The sequence below is a fragment of the Conger conger genome, chromosome 10, assembly GCF_963514075.1.
Source record: "Conger conger chromosome 10, fConCon1.1, whole genome shotgun sequence".
Lineage (NCBI taxonomy): Eukaryota > Metazoa > Chordata > Actinopteri > Anguilliformes > Congridae > Conger > Conger conger.
The window spans coordinates 38089884-38110701 of NC_083769.1; the positions used below are offsets into that span (position 1 = coordinate 38089884).

A 20818-nucleotide genomic window follows, 5' to 3' on the forward strand; every position below is an offset into this window, starting at 1 on the left:
GGTGATGCATGCTGGGACGTGTGGAGCAGTCATATTTCATACAGTGGAACGGTTGAATTTGGTTTAATTTGGCTTAGCTCCGATTAGCTGGCTTAGATAGCATAAATACCGGTTTGCTAGATCTCCGCTCACTCTGAAAGCTGCTAGCTTAACATCTTCATATCTTTCCTTCTTTAGTGGTTTTTCTGTGTTCTGTGTGTGTATGTACTGTCAAAACATGCTTCCTGCCCTCCTGTGGTCAGAAACACACACTGCAACTCAAAAATAACACAAAGGGCCTAGCAGTATAAAGTAGACGAGGAAAATGTTGGCACTGTGTGTTTGATTGACATATGATGTAGCTTAATTATATATTGTTATATTATTTTTTATATTATTTATTTCAATATTTGACGCGTCGTTGATCTTTTTACAGATGGAGACGAAGTGCGTGAAACTGGAGCAGCGGGTAAAGAAGCTGAGCGGTGAGTCCGCCGTGTCGCCGCTGGAAAACACGCCACACACCGCTCCGGCAGCTCCACGCTGTCCTCCGCGGGCCGTAGGAGGGAGAATTACCCTTAATTAAAGCACATCAGCCCTGTCACAAGTGCCCCTGTGAGCTTTCACACCGCAGCTCCACTGGCACCCGGCCCACGCCACGTTCCCTTTAATTACAGCCCTCTCTCCCAGGCTGAAGGGCGTCTAAATAATTCAGCGCTCGCTGGGTCCCCTCCAATCTGATTACGCAGGGTTTATTTAGGAATTAGCTAAACTGGCTGATCACATGTCATTTAACCTTTTAAAGGTGTGACATCACGAGTGTGTGAGCAGAATGTTCTTAACTGAGCATTCTAATGCTGATGTCACCATCGCTACTGGTGACTGAAAGCAGTGGAGTTCTAGAATGCTGACTTAGAATTTAGAAAAACAAAACATTCCAACAAACCTTCATACTCTTGAAAGGGTTTTTACATTTTTTTAATTAAAGGCCTTTAATGCTGAAATGCGTTTTAATGCTGAAATGTGTTTTAATGCTGAAATGTGTTTTAATGCTGAAATGTGTTTTAATTCTGAAATGCGTTTTAATGCTGAAATGCGTTATAATGCTGAAATGTGTTTTAATGCTGAAATGCTTTGGGTTTGGACAGAAGTGGAGCTGCAGCTGCACACGGAGGTGGAAGAAAAGAGATTACTAAAGGGGCAGCTGCAGGCACTGGAGGTAAAGTCCTGCCCACAGTCTCCTCTGTCAGTTTAGTCCCCCATCAGGGTAAGATGACATGAGTTTGTAGTTACATACTTCTTCATACAAAGGCATGGATCAATATCTGTGCTTAAGTTTTAACAGATGATTTTCAGTTATTCCCAGTCTCTCTGATCCCTGTAACACCAGTGGCTTTTCAAAGGGAAAATTTAGATTTTATCCAGGCCAATGCGGTGCTTTGCTGTACGGAGTTTCTTTCCCACTAAAACAAGTCATCCCCATTTATTTTGAAATTCAGGGCTGTTTCAGTACTCTGTTCAGTATGTCGTACGTACGTGTTCTGTCTGTTCCTGTACATTACTTCACTTTGGCTGAATGAACAGAAGTGCCATGTGAGAAGTGGAAAATGCTGGCTCACATTAATCACTCAAAGCAGCTCACTCAGGCTGTAGTTCAGCTGAATCTGGTGAAAGAATTAATCAAACTGGCTTCTATCTTTTTATATTTTCAGTCATCCAAGCAAACAGACGTGACAAGACTCCAGGAGGAGCTAGCTAAGGTAACTGGCTCTTCATCTTCCTAATAAATTAATGAAACTATGTTTCTATAATTGTGGGTTTTGGCATATTCTCAAATACAGTAGGATTTTAAAAAAGACTGAAAAAAGTGTATTTTTCTCTTCTTTTTTTTTTTTTTTTTTATTTTTTTTTAATTTTTTTTTTACTCTTCTAGCTCTCTGACAAGCTGAAGAAAAAACAGGAAAGGTAAGCTTTGGCAGCCCGGTTTCATGGAACATTGGAGTCCACAAGTACCTTAAACCTGTAAATCCACAAGATGAGCCGTCACGTATCTAATCGCCGTTGAATGGTTTGGAAACATAAATGGACTCCACACAAAAGAGCAGTAGTCTACAGCTGAAATGGTCATTTAAGGGGAGTCAGGGGGAGGGCAGGGGAGGTGAGGAATGGACCCCCCGGTAATGGGGAGGAGGTTTCTGGGGCGCGTACAGAGCGGTGGAATAGCCCCCAGCCCTGAGGAGCCAGCCTGCAGGAGTAATGAGGTTTAGCCTGGCGTCATCCTGCCTGCAGTCACTGTCATCTACTGCGCTAGCAAAGAGCCTCCTGGCCCCGTCTCCACCCAACGCCCCCCCAAGAGCGCTGTTTCCCCCCCGACAGAGGGGCTTTTACAGGCCAGCCCGTGTGTGAGACTGCAGCCTCACACCCTCTCCTCTCTCTCTCTGTTACAGTTTCCTGCGCTTGCAGGGCGAGAAGGAGGCCCTCTACAATGACAGCCGGTGAGGACACGACACGACTCGACTCGACGACTCGATACGACACAACAACACACGACTCGACTCGATTCGACTCGACTTGACTCGACGACTCGATACGACACAACAACACACGACTCGACTCGATTCGACTCGACTTGACTCGACGACTCGATACGACACAACAACACACGACTCGACTCGACTCAACGACTCGATACGACACAACAACACACGACACGACTCGACTCGACTCGACTTGACTCGACTACTCGATACGACACAACAACACACGACTCGACTCGACTCGACTCGACTCGACTCGACTCGACTCGACTCGATTCGACTCGACGACTCCATACGACACAACACACGACTCGACTCGACTCGACTCGACTCGACTCGACTCGACTCGACTCGACTCGATACGACACCTGAATTCTGACATTCACATTCTGTGACAAATAACACATACAGTAGTTATTTGATCATCCATTTTAACTGGAGAACACTGGACATTGTTTTTTAAAAAGGACCAAGATTGAGGAGATTCAGCAGAGAAAGGAGGAGGAGCTGAAGTCCATGAATATTCGCATCCACAAACTGCAGGCGGACCTGATGACAGCCAATCAGGTGAGGCATGTGCGGAAGGCCGTGGCCAGTTATTTGGCAGCTTTTGTATCACACACAGAATAAGATGGAAGCTGCTTATCATATGTTACATTCATAACCTCTTTATTGTATGTTATCGTACACATAGGTTTTGGTGGGGTGGGGGCAGGGAGGAGATGGGGAGGCATGCCCCCCCCCCCCCCCCCCATATTTTTATATCAATGATTTGATAGACTAGCTAGTGAGACTTGATGCTTGATTTTGTGAGAGTGGTGTAGCAGTGTGTTTGAGCCGAAATGAATCCTATGCCTGTGTGCAGTCATACAGTGGCAAGGCAGCTGAAACTCGAACTGACTAGAGAGCTGCAGTGTGTTAGAGCCAAAATGAACCCTACCCCTGTGTGCAGTCATACAGTGACAGGGCAGCTGAAAGTCAGACTGTGACTGGAGAGCTCCCTTGCTGCAGCATTACTGTTGTATATTCTAACTGTTATATACCAGTAACCTGAATTACATTAACTAAAGAAAGCAATGGTAGGTGTAGGCAAACTAAGCAAATTTAAATTGAACTGTGTCTATGTGTGTTTCTGTGTCTCCTTATGTGTGTATGTATGTGTGTGTGTGTGTGTGCCTGTGTGTGTGCCTGTGTGTGTGCCTGTGTGTGTGCCTGTGTGTGTGCGTATGTACAGAGCACAGCTGAACTGAAGGAGCAGATGCTGTCCAAAGAGAAGGAGCACGAGCTGTCTCTACACGCCCTCAGAGACCAGGTAACGGCACCGCTGCGTCGTCCCTGGTCTGGGCTCACAGGAAGTTCTGCCTCAGGGGTTCTGCGTTCTGTCAGATCCGCTTACCGGAGCAGAATCGCGGCTGAACCAGCCAGACATGGACTGAGCTTTCTGCGCATCCCTCTGGAGACCATGTCTCCAGTCGTCCAGCTTATCCTCAGAAGGTTTACAGGTTCACCAAGTGACAATTACAATAACCCACATATGACTAAAATACACATATAATATCAACATTATAGATTGAAAATGCCGCTAAAAAAATTGCCCAATGATATTTTTTAACCTGTCACATAAAGGTTTAATCAGGTTTAATTATCATGGTTATGGTGATTTTCTTTTTTTATATGAAGTTGCCCATTTTTGAAGCTTAAAATAATGTTTTAAACTGATGATATTACATTGAAGAATAACTTCTGACACGGAGTGAGAGTGAGTTGAGAAATTCCGAACTGGGACCACAAGCAGGCCGGGGCAGACGCTGCGGCCACATGCACCCAGGAGGCCTGGGTCTGAGGAGCGGCGGTCTCTGCAGCGCAGGGGAACGGGGCTGCTGAACGCTGGTGTTTACTGGACTGTGTTAAGCGCCCGCTGTAGAGGCAGTGCCTGAGGAGGGCCGGGCCGGTGAGGCCGCAGTACGGCTGCTCTCCACAGAACCTCTCACCGCTGCCCTGCACTCTGCTCTGTCCCCTGGAAACGTTTCCCTCGCTTGTTCTTTACCTCTTTCTGGTACAAATGTATTATTTATCTCTTATTTATTATTTATTGTTTTTCCAAAATTGGCCTCGTACTTCTTCGTCAGCACATGTGGAAGTTAGGGCTGAACTTACAATATCGTGCCATATGGATTTTCTTTCTGTACTATAAAAACAAAAACAACTAAAGCTAATTATCTGATGAGAAAGGTATTCAATTGGCTGTTAATGACAGGTCTGACCCCTGTTGGTAAAGATCTCTTAAATAATTAGGGATTAGACAATGTGAAGTGGATGGGAGTGTTTGGCACTGATCTATAGGGGCCGTTACATGGTAATGTGTATAAGAGTTGGCGGCCCTTTAACTGAATTACACCAGAGTTTGGCAGGTGCAGCGCCATTCTCTCTCTGACAGACAGGGCTGCATTGAGTTTCAGGAACTCCAGACAACACCGTGCAGATTTGTTCTTAATCTCTCTTTTCTGGTATTTTGGAAACAAGGCTGTGCATTTCTTGGCTGCTGTTCCGAAGTCCTTTTAATGTACTACTTACTGTATTTCTGACTCCCCTTCTTTTGTCTCTCCTTTGAATTTCTCCACCTTTCCTGGTTTCCCCCTTTCCTACAATCATCTCTCCAATGGTGGCATCACACCCCAAATCCCTGTCCCTGTATCTATCCCTTCTCCTGCCCCCCCATCCCTCCTTCCATCTCTCTCTTCACTGCTCATTGTGTGTCCACTCTTCCAATCTTCCTCCCCGCTTGGTTCTCCATCTCCCTGCTGTCTCTTCCACCTCTCTACCTCTCTCCCCTTCTCCCGCCCCTCTCCTCCCCCTCTCCTCCCCTCCTCTCTGTCCCTCTCCTCCCCCCTTGGCCACGCCGTGCTGTGGTGCAGGTAGCGTGTCAGAGTGCGGTGAGTCAGGAGCAGGTGGAGAACATCCTGAGTGAGAACGATGCTCTCAGGACTAACCTAGCGGCACTAGAACAGGTACACCCCCCCCTTCCCAAAACAAACCAACCCCCCCAACCATTCCAGACCCTCCAGAACCTTAACCCACCAGCGAGAAGGGCGCACTCATGCACTGATGCACTCGGGACTAACCTAGCTCCTCACACCCATCCCCCTAAATCATTCATCCTCTAAAGAGCATCGTGGTGCTCACACGGTTCATACACGGGTCTCGCGCTTGATTAGAACCTGCTTTAATTTACGTCGGGAAAGGGAATGAAGTGAAGATCATCCCTCGGGTGTTCCTCCTGGTCTCCGCCCCCCTCCCTCCTGGCTCGAAGGCATGTGCATGCTGGTGCATTAATCTGGTGTCACGTCGCGCGTTCTGTACCTTAATGATGGGGAGTGATGGTGTTTTAATGGCATGATGATATGGCCGCTGTGTGGGAGAGAGAAAGCGGGGTTGTGCTGCCTCAGCGCTGCGTGATGAAGTGATGAAGGATGTTCCCGCACGCCTCGCTGACACGCATGGTCATTACTCACTCACGCCGTCTTTCACACGCGCCTCCGTCTGATCGGCACGGCAACCCGCCCCGCCTCGTATGAATCACGGTCCCGTTTTATACCCGTGTAACGCTCATCTTAGCACAGGCCTGGAGGCTGGAGACTAAACCACCGCCTCGTCCCACTGTGTGTGTGTGTGTGTGTGTGTGTGTGTGTGTGTGTGTGTGTGTGTGTGGGTTGTCTGTTTCTGTGTGTGTGTGTGTGTATATGTGTGTGTGTCTTTCTGTGTGTGTGTGTGTGTGTGTGTGTGTGTGTGTGTATATATGTGTGCCTCCGTGGGTCGGTCTGTTTCTGTGTGTGTGTGTGTGTGTGTGTGTGTGTGTGTGTGTGTGTCTGTCTGTCTGTCTGTCTGTCTGTCTGTCTGTCTGTCTGTCTGTCTTTGCGTGTGTAGATATGCACGCGCGTGTGTGTGTGTATATGTGTCTTTCTCTCTCTGATGTTGCGTGTGTATATGTGTCTTTCTCTCTCTGATGCTGTGTGTGTATACAGTCCCTTCAAAACATATTGGAACAGCAAGGCCAATTCCTGTGTTTTTGCAATACATAGAATACATTTGGGGTTGATATAAAAAGATAAACATGAGACAAGAGTTTAGAATTTCAGCTTTCATTTCCTGGTATTTACACCTAGATGTGTTAAACTGCTTCGAACATAGCACCTTTGGTATCAGAGTACCCATTTGTGAGGTGACTATTGGAACAGAGAGTAAGTAAATTAAAGTAAGTAACACTTATATTTGTTAGCATATCCTGCATCAAGCTTGCATTAACTGCATCAAGCCTGACGTCACCAAAATTGTTGCATTCTTCTTTTGTGATGCTTGTCCAGGCTTTTACTGCAGCCTCTTTTAGTTGTTGTTTGTTTCAGGGGGTTCTTCCCTTCAATCTCCTCTTCAGTAGGTGAAATGCATGCTCAGATGGTTTAAGGTCTGGTGATTGACTTGGAGGGTCTAAAACCTTCCACTTTTTCTCCCTAATGAAGTCCTTTGTTGGCAGTGTGTTTTGTGTCATTGTCTTGCTGCATGAGGAAGTTCCTCCCAATTAGTTTGGACGCATTTCTCCGTAGGTTGGCAAAAATAATGTTTTTGTAGGTTGGCGGAAAGAATGTTTTTGTATCCTCCTGATACCATCATGAGTAGCATCATCAATAAAGATGAGTGAGCCCACTCCAGAAGCAGCCATGCAAGCCCAAGCCATGACACTTCCTCCACCGTGCTTCACAGATGAGCTTGAATGTTTAAGATCATGAGCAGATCCTTTCTTTCTCCACACTTTAGCCTTTCCATAACTTTGGTAGAGGTTTATATTGGTGGTCTCATCAGTCCATAGAACTTTGTTCCAGAACCTTTGTGGCTCATCTCTGTACTTCTTTACAAATCTTGCTTTCTGATTCATACTACTGAAGAGTGGTTTGCATTTTGTGGTATAGCCTCTATATTGGAGATACCTTCATCCCTACCCTGTGGAGATTGTTTGTGATGTCACTGACTGACTGTTTTGGGATTTTTCTTCACAGCTCTCACAGTGTTTCTGTCATCAACTGCTGTTGTTTTCCTTGGTAGACCTGTTTGATGTCTGTTGCTCAGTATGCCAGTGGTTTCTATGTTTTCAGGACATTCCAACTTGTTGTACAACCTATCCCCAATGCTTGTGCAATGGCTCTGGTTGATTTCCCCTCTTCTTCAAAATGGCTTCCTTTTCTCCCAAAGACAGCTCTCTGGTTTTCATGTTGGTTTATCTTTTTTAACCCAAATGCAGCCTTCACAGGCAAAACCCAAGACTAAAACCAAGAGTAGACATTCAGAACTAGATGAGAAATTCGGATTTGACCTCAAACTCAATTGTCTTCGTTGTTTCCCAAAAACAAAGGGATTGATCTTACTGTTCCAATGCTTTTATAGGGGACTGTATGTGCCTCTCTCTTACCCTGCGTCTCTCTCTCTCTCTCTCTCTCTCTCTCTCTCTGACCCTGCGCGTTGCTCAGATCCAGACGGTGAAGACCCAGGAGATGAACCTGCTGCGGGACCAGACCATGGCACAGAGCCTGGAGCTCCAGCAGAGGCAGGTCGAGCAGGAGAAGCTGCTGGCGCAAAGAGACGACCTGAGCTCCCAGCTGCAGGTCTGTGCACTCCATTACCCACAGGCCTCCCTGTTCCCCCTCACCGCTGAGGAAACATTCACAAGCCGAGCTCAGGCTCGCGTGCTAACGTGCTAATGAGCAGCAGCGCTAATTTGAAGCCGTTTGTCATATTGTAACTATGATTGCATCGCCGTACCAAGCAATTCAGCAGCGCCTGTTATTATCTTCCCAGTAATTGTTAATGTATGTGTAAGTATGCGTTCAGATACGGGGTCGTGCCTTGCATTGCTCTTATTCTGCTTTGTAATGGCAGTTTGGCAGGACCGGCCTAGCTCTTGAAAGGCCAAATCGCAGCGATGCAGATTGAATCATTTATCAGTCTCGGTGTGTTGGGTGCAGTGGGTTTCTCCCCCTCTGCCCCCTCTCGCTGTCGTGACGGGGTTCCCCTGCTTTCCCTCCTATTGTGACGGTGCCCCCCCTCCTGTCGTGACGGTGCTCAGGAGCTGAACCGGGCGAACAGCCGCGTCCTGGAGCAGCTGACTGAACTGGGGCAGGAGAGAGACACGCTTCAGCAGGCTCTGGAGGAGAGCAGGAAGGTACGCACACGCGTGTTCCCGCACACGCTACGGCAGCCGCTGCGCAGTGCGAGGCTCAGGAACCCCTTTCATTATCAGAGAAGAGTGCTGTACGGGAAGTGAAGGGAGAGGGTTTGGGTTCCTGCTGATCGATATGGCAGGTTGATTGATGTGTAACTAATGTTTGCAGCGCACACATTCTCTGCGTCTGCAGAATCAGCTAAATCATTTTACTTCCCATACCGATGTTCACAAGCTCACCGTTCCCACAAGACAGAAGGACGGGCAGTGGGGTAATGGGTTAAGGTGCTTGGTGTGTGTGGTGTGTACCCTCTTATCTCGGTGGTTCCCAACCCTGTTCCTGGAGATCTACTCTCCTGTAGGTTTTCTCTAGCTCATTAAAGAGCCAGAGATCTGTTTGATCTGCTAATTAGTACAATCAGGTGTGCCAACTTAGGGTTGAAATATAAAGCTACAGGACTGGACTATAGGTCTCCAGGTTTGAGTCTGTGCTACATCAAGCTGTATACGATTAACATGTCATAGTACACACACGTAGACACGCTGACGGTTTCTCCCTGGCTGTACACACGCTGACGGTTTCTCCCTGGCTGCACACACGCTGACGGTTTCTCCCTGGCTGCACACACGCTGACGGTTTCTCCCTGGCTGTACACACGCTGACGGTTTCTCCCTGGCTGTACACACGCTGACGGTTTCTCCCTGGCTGTACACACGCTGACGGTTTCTCCCTGGCTGTACACACGCTGACGGTTTCTCCCTGGCTGTTCCTGGCAGACGGCGGACAAGCGCAAGGCCATGCTGGACGAGCTGGCCATCGAGGTGGCGCAGGAGAAGTCGCGGCACAAGGAGGAGCTGAGCGACGTGCGCCTCCAGCACGAGAAGGAGGTGCTGGGGGTGCGGGCGCGCTACGAGAAGGAGCTCCGCGGCCTCCACGAGGACAAGAACCGCACGGAGGAGGAGATCCGCTCCCAGCTCCGGGACGAGAAGGTGAGAGGAGGAGGAGGGAGGAGCAGGTGCAGAAGGGAGGGTGCGCCTCCTTCTTCATGTGGAGTGAAATGCTGCCCATGCCACCCCTGCCAGCGCTGACTGCCTGGGGCTCTCTCTGAACTGCGCTGGCTGTAGTGTGGTCCAGGCTGGGCCTTGGGAATGCTACTGGGGGGGAGACGGTGGCTGAATGCAGAACTCGGTTACTAATCCCTCCATGTGGCCAAGGCTTTGATTCCCCATGAGACTGTGTGTACTGTGACCCCATGTCCATCTGTAACCCTCTCTTCTCACTTCCCCCGTCTGAAGTGAAAAAGTGCCTGAGGGGGCAGGACTGTCCGCTCTTCTTTAAAAAAATAATTTACATTCCCCCATATTCTGGGAATATATAGTAAGTGTGGATACATGGTGTTTTTTAATCCTTTAAGGTGTGAGATCACTAGTACGTGAGCAGAATGTTCTTAACTGAATATTCTAATGCTGATGTCACAATCACTACTGGCAACCGAAAGCAACAGAGTTCTAGAACACTGACTCGGAACTTTTGTAAAAAGAAATTCCAACAAAACTACTCTTGAAACGGTGAAATAAGAGATCTAAAGTGAGACGAGGAGGTGTAAGTGAAGGTTAATGGAGGAGGACAGTGAGAGAGAGAGAGCAGAGAGGATTATGTGGAAGAGGTGGCCGGGTCAGTGCCGTGGAGGAGAGGGATAGAGGAGAGTGGGTGGTGAAGCCTGTCTTCGCCGATCACAGCCACTGCCTCTGGCATGATTTGTGGGCGGCAGTGTAGTGCAATGGTTAGGAAACTGGGCTTGTAACCTGCAGGTTGCAGGTTCCCAGATAGGACACGGCTGTTGTACCCTTGAGCACGATACTGTGCTGTGTAAATGGATACTATGTTAAGAAAAACACGAATGGAAAAAGCTGTGAGTTGCTCTGGATATGGGAGTCTGCTAAATGGCTGTAATGCGTCTCACTCTGACCCTCTCCGTGTCCCAGGCCCGCTCGCGGGAGCTGGAGAGCCTGCAGCAGACGGTGGAGGACCTGCAGGCTCAAATCCAGTCCATGGAGGGCACCAAGGGTTGGTTCGAGCGCAGGCTAAAAGAAGCAGAGGTACGGTCCACACTGGGTTTCATCACGAAACGCAGTAACATGTTACAGTAATGGCCACTAGATGTCAGTATTGCTTTGCCTCCATTTTTATTCAGATCTTTCTTGTAAAACACACATATTAATAATTACGGTTATGCGTCCCATCATTATTAATACCCTGTGCCCTGTGTACATTGCAGTGGGCTGTGTAAATACACATGATCGTTTAGGCTTGCCCATTTGAATATGGCTGAGTGTGCAACATCAAACCGGCTCCTCCACACCCATGAATAATGCAGGCATCTGATTTCCCATTGAATTTTAATGCTCTTGTCTGCTCTATATAACGAGCGGTGCTCAGTCACGTTCTGCCGTAGTAGCTCCGCGTTTTCTGTTCTCAAGCCACATCCCGGCCGCTTTATCTCACGCATAGCTCCTCACCCTGTCCCTCTCCAGGCATGCTGGGTAATGCCGTGGGGCCCTGTAGCTGACGGGCCTCTGTGCGCTGTGTTCACGGAGGCTGAGAGACGGCATGTTTTGGCACCTGTACTGTTAGCGGCACCACTGCTAGCAGCAGCTCTGTTAGCGGCACCACTGCTAGCTGCAGCTCTGTTAGCGGCACCACTACTAGCAGCCACACTGTTAACGGCACCACTGCTAGCACCCTTGCTGTTAGTGGCACCACTGCTAACAGCAGCTCTGTTAGTGCCACCACTGCCAGCACCCTTGCTGTTCGTGGCACCACTACTAACAGCAGCACTGTTAGCGGCACCACTACTAACAGCAGCACTGTTAGCGGCACTACTGCTAGCAGCAGCACTGTTAGCGGCATGACTGCTATCACCTGCACTGTTAGCGGCACCACTGCTAGCAGCAGCACTGTTAGCGGCATGACTGCTATCACCTGCACTGTTAGCGGCACCACTGCTAACAGCAGCTCTGTTAGTGGCACCACTGCTAGCAGCAGCTCTGTTAGCGGCACCACTGCTAACAGCAGCTCTGTTAGTGGCACCACTGCTAGCAGCAGCTCTGTTAGCGGCACCACTGCTAACAGCCGGTCTGTTAGTGCCACCACTGCCAGCGCCCTCGCTGTTAGTGGCACAACTGCTAACAGCAGCACTGTTAGCGGCATGACTGCTAGCACCCTCGCTGTTAGCGGCAGCTCTCTGAGCAGGAGTTTTTCCCCCTCTGCAGGAGACGGTGGAGAAGAACTCGGTGGAACATCGTGAACAGCTACAGAAGCTGCAGCTGGACCAGGCTGCACAGCTGCAGGTGAGATCCCTGTCTCCCACGGAGAGGAGTGCAGGAGGGGATTGGGGTGCCTCCCAAACCCCTCAGGGCTTCAGCCAGTGTGTGACTTCCTGCTCCTGCCCGTTGGAGACGTGATGATTTTTAACAGCGCTTGTTTGGAAGTCGCAGTTGTCCCGGTTGGAGAACTCTCACACATTTAAAGCCAAATACCTAATTACCCGAATCTTGTGCAGATGTACTAGAAAGCTGTAGCCATTGTGCCCCTTATGTCCATATAGAGGTTATACTGCAGAGCTGAGATCTCAGGTCCCATTATATTCATATTAATCCCAAAGCTATTGCTAATTCTGAAGAAGTCACCACGCGTGTGGCGTGCTTCAGCTTTCACAGAACAACGTGGAGGAGGAGTGGGGATATTCATTACATTACATTACATTACATTAATGGCATTTGGCAAACGCTCTTATCCAGAGCGACATACAGTTGATTAGACTAAGCAGGAGACAATCCTCCCCTGGAGCAATGCAGGGTTAAGGGCCTTGCTCAAGGGCCCAACGACTGTGCGGATCTTATTGTGGCTGCACCGGGGATCGAACCACCGACCTTGTCATGTACCTTAACCCCTACGCTACAGGCCGCCCTACACACCGTAACCCCTCCCACTGTTGCGCAGTGTTAATATTAACGGGAGGATGTGAAAGTGGATCTGGGCCCGGTGACGGGCAGGCGACAGGCGAACCCCAGCGGGTCAGGCTCTGCTCCTAGAGCCCTGCTGCATCTCCTCCATCTGGCGCCTTCCAGCACTCAAGTTGATTAATTTAGGCCATTGATTGGCTAAGGAGCCCGTACACCTTGTTTGCACGGCCCAAATTGTTGGCTGATGGAGGAGAAAGCGCAGAAAGCTGCAGAGATTGTGTTCCAGGACACGAACTCGTCACCCTACGCCATGGCTTTGGTGTTGCGAGTTCATTCTGCGTTCTTCTAGATTATTTACAGAGCGGACTGATATTAAGCAGTTCATATTGAAGAACTTCTTGTTTCTTCTTCAATACTATAACCGTTTCGCTGCTGGTACTTCGAACCGCGTTTCAGGAAAGAAAGAGTCGTTACTCGAAATTCGAGGGTGTAAGACAAGTTTCAGCTCTTTATTCGTGGTTCCAGGTAGTGTGTATGTTCTCCTGAGCTTTCACCAATCTTACACAATCCTTACTGGGAATGACAGAGTTTATATCAGTATCTGAAAGGAAGTGCTTCATCCATGGTGACAAAACACTCCTTTAGATATGATAATGTCTATTGACAGGTTTCAAATCAACGCCAGGAAAGGAAATGTAAATAGAGTGGGGGAAAAACAGGGTGATTGAGAGGATATGCATTTGAATAGGAGCAGAGCTTGCGTGTCAACTTTTTAGCTCAGTTACATCTTGAAAACACCGAAATCTAACAATATGTACTATTGACATGGAGAAGTCATTATGTAAAGGAATTTCATGTGATATGAATGGTGTTCCCGAAGCCGTTTCTTTTTCTCTGCAGATCACGGGCAGACTCTATAATTTATGTGTCTGTCATCTTGGTACTTTAGGGCCAACCCTTTGAAAAATGGCTGAACTGAATAATGCCCCTTATAACTGGTCTGTCTTTAGGGAAAAATGGGGGAGATAGAGGCGGTGAAGGAACAGCTAGCGGTCGTGGAGAAAGAGAAGGATGAACAGAGCTCAGCCATTGAAAAACTGAAGCAGGTAAGAAGAAATAAGCTTCTTTAGTAGTTCTCTAGAACTTTCTTGATTGTTATCCATGAGGCACAAATTCACCAGAAATGCTTTTGATTTTGAGATATTACTTTGATGGCAAAGCAAGTTACTGGATATACAGTCATCCGTCTGCAGATATTAAGACACAGAGTGACATTCGTTTTCAGTTCAGGGTGGGGGGCGTGTTGTGTTCATGGTTAGTTGTAAAGAATTCATTTCAGTTTCACAGTGGCTGGTTAATAAGCTAACCAGGTAAATATCAATATATAAAAGGCGTTTTAGATATTACACACAAGCCCATATCACATTTAGAAGTTGTATTAATTTGACATTTCTGAACAGCTGGACACATATCAAATGCAATGAAGTTTGCATTTAGATTTGCACATTTTTATCTTTGGAACAAAGACGTATGCTTGAACTTTGTTCTTCCTGGATTTGTGTTATTTGCCAAGCACGGGTTGTACCGTCACTCTGAAAATAGACTTCGATAAAAATGGAAAATGTCTACAGAAAGATATTATATTCTATCTGAAGCAGATTACTGCATTGAAATGTAACATTCGTGTATGTTTTGTCTGTACGAGAGGAAGATGTTGCTGTTTGAACCTCTCTATGTGTTGTCTACAGGAGATTAAGGACACGGTGGATGGACAGAGGATCCTGGAGAAGAAGGGGAGTTCAGCGGTAAGTGTTCCTCCATCGCTGGCTGCACACAGCTTGTAGAAAGCAGTGACCGACCTCTCTGCTTCAATACAGTGAATGAACATAATACATGCAGGCCACAGGCCCCTTTCTGCTCCTGCTTAGGGAAACTGATTAGCCAGCCTGACCTCAGTGACAGACCACCACGTGCCTGGGTGTTAGCATCCATTCAGCAGTTCTCTGCAGGTAGATGACCTGCCCTGGAGCTCCAGTGTCAGCCTTTTGGGTTGTTTGTGTCGGGTAGATGTCCTCTCTCTGGGGTTGGGCCAGGCGGGGTCATCTCACCTGATTGTCTGTCAGTTATATAAATCTGATGCCTGTTATGAAACGAACCCCACAACCTTGCGGACTCGTGAGTCGTGAACCCTGCTGAAAAGGGAGATGGTGTGAAATGTGAGGAGGGCGATGCGCTTGCTGCACGATGGGGCGCTTTGAGACGGACGTGTGACTGCTCCGCTCTGGCTCCTCCCACAGCTGAAGGATTTAAAGAGACAGCTGCACCTGGAGAGGAAGAGGGCTGACAAACTGCAGGAGAGGCTACAGGAGATCCTGACCAACACCAAGACCAGAACAGGTACTGTACAGAGATCCTGACCAACACTAAGACCAGAACAGGTACTGTACAGAAATCCTGACCAACACTAAGACCAGAACAGGTACTGTGCAGAGATCATGACCAACACTAAGACCAGAACAGGTACTGTGCAGAGATCCTGACCAACACTAAGACCAGAACAGTTACTGTACTGAGACCATGACCAACACTAAGACAAGAACAGGTACTGTACAGAGATCATGACCGACACTAAGACCAGAACAGGTACTGTACAGAGATCATGACCGACACTAAGACCAGAACAGGTACTGTACAGAGATCATGACCAACACTAAGACCAGAACAGATACTGTACAGAGATCATAACCAACACTAAGACCAGAACAGGTACTGTACAGAGATCATGACCAACACTAAGACCAGAACAGGTACTGTACAGAGATCATGACCGACACTAAGACCAGAACAGGTACTGTACAGAGATCATGCCCGACACTAAGACCAGAACAGGTACTGTACAGAGATCATGACCAACACTAAGAGAAGGTGCAGTATGGCACAGGACAGGCACAAGCAGCCCAATCTGTGTTTACTGCGATGTGGGATTTTAGCTGTAGGAGAATATTAAATGAATAGCGCACCTATGCTGCCAAAAATTTAATTACATCCATCTTATGCGGTCCTCTGTCCCACAAGTGTCATAATCTCATTAAGGAACAAACGGCACAGGAAAACAACACCCCTAGATTGATTTTCATTTCTTCCTTTATTTACATATTCCCTCTGCATTGCCTCAAACTTTCACAATTCTCAGTGAAGTTGTGCAGCTGCATTATGCAGCACGGAGCAGAAACCGCAGAGTTTTAGACGTTTACGATCGTGGCATGCGAGAGCACAGAAGTGTGCAGAATGTCTGGGTTCTGACTGGCCCCAGTGTTCGTTCGTGCATGTGCAGAAGTGAGCCGTATTCAGCACAGGAGGAAATGGGTCAGGATGATGTCACCTGATGTGTACATCAGTACTTCCTGTTTCGGCCCATATTACCTCCTTTGCTCCTCTTGAGTTGGCACACTATTATTGGGCTGTTATTAGATATAACCAGCTATAACTCACTATATACTTAAGGATGGTTTAATGGTGATGTTATAAGGCATAGCCACATGTAAAGATGCCATTTAAAGGGAAAACAGATCAGCATATATACTAATGAAGCATTCATAGTGGAGATTAAGCAATGTGGCAAGTGTTTAGTGCAGATAAATGGTTCTGCATCCATGTGAGCAGTTTATCTTTATAACGCAGTGTAGACCGTGGTAAATGGGTGGTATGAATATTTTGTGTTGCCTTATGTAACATACTCCTACATGATCCCTCATTTTTTTACATTTTCTTAAAATTGTACACGAGCTAAATTCATCTGAATTCGAATGTAGTGACTTCAGCTTTCAGTTAATTGCACGCTGCCACTGGAAGTAGTTATGCTGGATTTTCCTTTAATGATAGTTATGTAATTACTGAATGAATGGGCATATTACCCTCTTACCCTCCTGTTAGCACACAGGAACTTGGACAGGAAGAGTCATTCCCCTGTCACGGGGAGGACCTTTTGACTGTTTACTAATCGACTCCATACAATATTGATGAAAGCATCTTTTGTTCAGCCTTGTAGCGGGCGTGCTGTTAAAATGGTGGTTAATATGGTATAATTAGTACCTCATCATTCCATTTGCTTATCTGGGATATACATTACCCAGGTTTCCCCGCCGGTTTGGTGTTCCTCATCACACACGTAATTGTGGGTAATGTGGAGGAGCGCGTCCATAGTCGCACAGCGGCGCTGAATAATTCAGGGGGAGCGGGGTGAGTTTAAGAGGGCGGCGTCCGCAATAAAGACGCGCTTTATTAAGCCCCGCCCCTCGCCGGCGAGCTCCGCCCGGCGAACGCCCGGCAGGTAAACCACCCGGCGCCGGGCACTGCCCGCTTCCTGAACGTGCGGCCGAGTGGCACCTCAAAAAGCCGCTTCCCTCCTGCGGGGCCACCCCGAGACATCACCGTCAACGCGATGTGGGGGCGCTTAATATTTCATGACCCCCGCCCCCCCCCGCCCCCTCTAAAAATGTGCCACGGTGCAGTGCGGGTCTGCATTTGCGCTCCGGAGGTAGTTGGTGGTGCCAGGGCAATCCTCTTTGGGGGCATGTATAATTTAGGCGGCTCTAAATGTTTAATGGTTGCTCTACAGAAAGTTGAGATTCAGACATTTTAAAGTAGCGAGGCTTTATCTCTGTCAGGCGTCCAGAAGGGAACTGAAGGAGACTCGGAACACGTCTTAAAAGCCCAACACTCTCCCGGCCCTTCTCAAGTCTCTTCCGCTGTACTCGGTTAGCATATTTGGGTATCGGCTGCGCTCTTATAGGACGGGAGAGCCAGGCTTCTGGGACCTGTAACATGGACCTGGTGTGTGCTGGAAGTCATTGGTTAATTTGCACCATTTGGAGCTCTTTAATTGGTTGAAACCATAGTCAAGTCAATGATCGCTCCTCCTACCACTGGGTCCAGCCTTACTCCCATGGATATTACCGTGTACTGTTGGTAAGACCTACATTTCATTCATATCTGACAACAATGACACTCGATAGATCATTGTTTTTGGTTATGTTTTCGTTTCTGTAAGCGTTTCATCTACACTTTTGTGTCTAGAACTGCTTCGCTCCTTTATGCTGCAGTGACCATCAAATGAATGTATTTTTTAGGAATTACTCTTCGATTATATAACTCAATTATTAAAAACTTAATGGCTGGTTGTAACTGAAAGTGCTATTAAAATGAAAATCACAGCCAGCTCTTTTGTGAAATAATATATCAGTTTGTCTAATAACTTCTCCAAGCTTGGATAATGCTTTTCATACCACCATTCATCTCCAGCATGGCAGCATATATAATTTTTCTGAGATTGCAGCATTACATTACATTACATTACTGCCATTTCGCAAACGCTTTTATCCAGAGCAACTTACACAACTTTGAGCATTCTTCCAAAGTATCCATACTGAAGCAGTGCAGGTTAAGCATCTTGATGAAAGGTACAAGGGTGGTGTCCTACCTGGGGATCGAACCCACAAATTTTTGGTTACAAGCCCTGTTCCCTCACCATTATACAACACTGCCGGGCCTTACAGAGGACCGGTCCAGCTGGTCTCTCTCAGGGGGCAGGTACGGCTGCTCTCTCTCAGATTGGCAGTTATGGCTGGTCTCTCTTAGATGGGCAGTTATGGCTGGTATCTCTGAGGGCAGGTACAGCTGGTCTCTCTCAGGGGGCAGTTATGGCTGGTCTCTCTCAGGGGGCAGTTATGGCTGGTCTCTCTCAGGGGGCAGTTATGGCTGGTATATCTCAGAGCAGAGGCAGGTAGAGCAGGTCACTCAGGGCTGGCAGGGCAGTTAGGGCTGGTCCCACACCCTGACGGTATGTCTCTCTCCCCCTCCTCAGGTCTGGAGGAGCTGGTGCTGTCGGAGATCAGCTCCCCGAGCCGGACGCAGCAGACGGGGGACAGCAGCAGCGTGTCCTCCTTCAGCTACCGAGAGATCATGAAGGAGGGCGCCTCGGCCCAGAGCGCCAACAAGGTACACAAACCCCCCCCCTCCCAGTGTGTACCGGCAAATCACAGCTCTCTCCTTCAGCTACCGCTCCAACCAGGTACCCCGCGTTCTGAGTGTATGAGCCAATCAGAGCTCTCCCCTTCAGCTACCGCTCCAACCAGGTACCCCACGTTCTGAGTGTATGAGCCAATCACAGCTCTCTCCTTCAGCTACCGCTCCAACCAGGTACCCCGCGTTCTGAGTGTATGAGCCAATCAGAGCTCTCCCCTTCAGCTACCGCTCCAACCAGGTACCCCGCGTTCTGAGTGTATGAGCCAATCAGAGCTCTCCCCTTCAGCTACCGCTCCAACCAGGTACCCCGCGTTCTGAGCATACGAGCCAATCGGAGCTCTCTCCTGGAGCTCACAGTCCACACAACACCTCCGTGGATCCCTGTACTCACGCGCCTGGCTGATCCAGCTCTCAGGATAGGCTTATTCCTGCTTTTACCGCAGCGGGGATAGCAAGGTGAAGAGAGCTCACGGAAGCAGACTAACACTTTTTTTTATTATTATTACTATAATTTTTTTCATGAGCTGCAGCATTTTTCCCCGCACCTGGTGTTTTCATCACAACGTGTTGTGTCCTCGCATACTGTTGGTACTGAATGCTGTCAGGTGTTAACACCATCTGCTGCTGCCGTTCGTTCTTTACCCTCGCCGAAGTGCTGAGAAACGACTGCATCCGCGGCATACATCCAGGGATAAGATCGAGGAAGGGCTGCTTATGCTCACTACTGCATTGGTGAGACGTGAAATTGGGCGGCCTGTAGCCTAGTGGTTAAGGTACATGATTGTGATCCAGAAGGTTGGTGGTTTGAGCCCCGGTTTAGCCACGATAAGATCGACACAGCTGTTCGGCCCTTAACCAAGGCCCTTAGCCCAATTGCTCTAGTGTAATATTACATTATATATAATATCACGTATCATGAGTATATCATTAGTGAGACGTGTAACACAGGCAGCCCCCGGTCTAACCCTGCCCCTCTCTCCCCAGTCTAACCCTGCCCCTCTCTCCCCAGTCTAACCCTGCCCCCTCTCCCCCTGCCCCTCTCTCCCCAGTCTATCCCTGCCCCTCTCTCCCCCTGCCCCTCTCTCCCCAGTCTAACCCTGCCCCTCTCCCCCCAGTCTAACCCTGCCCCTCTCTCCCCAGTCTAACCCTGCCCCTCTCTCCCCAGTCTAACCCTGCCCCTCTCTCCCCAGTCTAACCGTGCCCCTCTCTCCCCAGTCGAACACGGGCAGCCCCCAGTCCCAGCGGCCTGCAGACCTGTCGGATGATGAGGTGGGGGAGCTGTTTCTGCGCCTGGCCGAGGTTCAGCAGGAGAAGTGGATGCTGGAGGAGAAGGTGTGGCCAGGGCTCCTCTGCATATCTGTCCATCTGTAATCCTGCCTTTATGTGCTGCTTAACGCGGCTATAACAGAACAACAGTGTGTATTGATTTGAGATTCATTCCGGGCTACTTTTTAATTGCAGTTATTTTGCTTAGCTTCTGTTCGTTTAGCACTGAGGATTTATGGACGAGCTGGCAAAGATGTGCTTGTGCTGTTCTTCCTTGTATTTGGCATCTTGTTTGTGTTGTTTTGGTTGTTTTCTGTGTGCATGCACGTGTGTACGTGTGTGCATGAGTGTCTGTGTGCCTATTAGTGTGTGCATGTCTTTGTGTGTCTACATATGTGTGTTTGTGTGTGTGTGTGTGTGTGTGTGTGTGTGTGTGTGTGCGTGTGTGTGTGCATGTCTGTGAGCGTGTATCTTGATTGACAGTGGCTCGATGTGCACAGGTCACCCCTGCTCCCTCCAGCTCGTGTGTGTGTGTGTGTGTGTGTGTGTGTGTGTGTGTGTGTGTGTGTGTGTGAGTGTGTGAGTGTGTGTGTGAGTGTGTGTGTGAGTGTGTGTGTGTGTGTGTGTGTGTGTGTGTGTGTGAGTGTGTGTGTGTGAGTGTGTGAGTGTGTGAGTGTGTGAGTGTGTGAGTGTCTGTGAGCATGTATCTTGATTGACAGTGGCTCGATGCACACAGGTCACCCCTGCTCCCTCCAGCTTGTGTGTGTGTGTGTGTGTGTGTGTGTGAGTGTGTGAGTGTGTGAGTGTGTGAGTGTGTGAGTGTGTGAGTGTGTGAGTG

The 20818-nt window shown here is 48.4% G+C and overlaps 1 protein-coding gene across 2 annotated transcripts in view; it reads left to right on the forward strand.

Annotated features, from left to right (window-relative positions):
- Positions 1-20818, forward strand: part of gripap1 (GRIP1 associated protein 1) — a 53485-nt gene that overhangs the window by 12834 nt on the left and 19833 nt on the right. Inside the window, exons 8-25 of one of the 2 annotated variants that reach the window (XM_061258711.1) lie at positions 416-464; positions 1128-1198; positions 1692-1739; positions 1913-1944; positions 2427-2474; positions 2984-3083; positions 3751-3828; positions 5432-5524; positions 8033-8167; positions 8629-8724; positions 9502-9714; positions 10711-10824; positions 11998-12075; positions 13701-13796; positions 14439-14495; positions 14988-15087; positions 18554-18687; positions 19930-20046. In XM_061258711.1, the coding sequence (XP_061114695.1) occupies positions 416-464; positions 1128-1198; positions 1692-1739; positions 1913-1944; positions 2427-2474; positions 2984-3083; positions 3751-3828; positions 5432-5524; positions 8033-8167; positions 8629-8724; positions 9502-9714; positions 10711-10824; positions 11998-12075; positions 13701-13796; positions 14439-14495; positions 14988-15087; positions 18554-18687; positions 19930-20046 (1659 nt within the window). The remainder of the gene's footprint in view (positions 1-415; positions 465-1127; positions 1199-1691; positions 1740-1912; positions 1945-2426; positions 2475-2983; positions 3084-3750; positions 3829-5431; positions 5525-8032; positions 8168-8628; positions 8725-9501; positions 9715-10710; positions 10825-11997; positions 12076-13700; positions 13797-14438; positions 14496-14987; positions 15088-18553; positions 18688-19929; positions 20047-20818) is intronic. The other variant, XM_061258712.1, reaches the window with a different exon arrangement.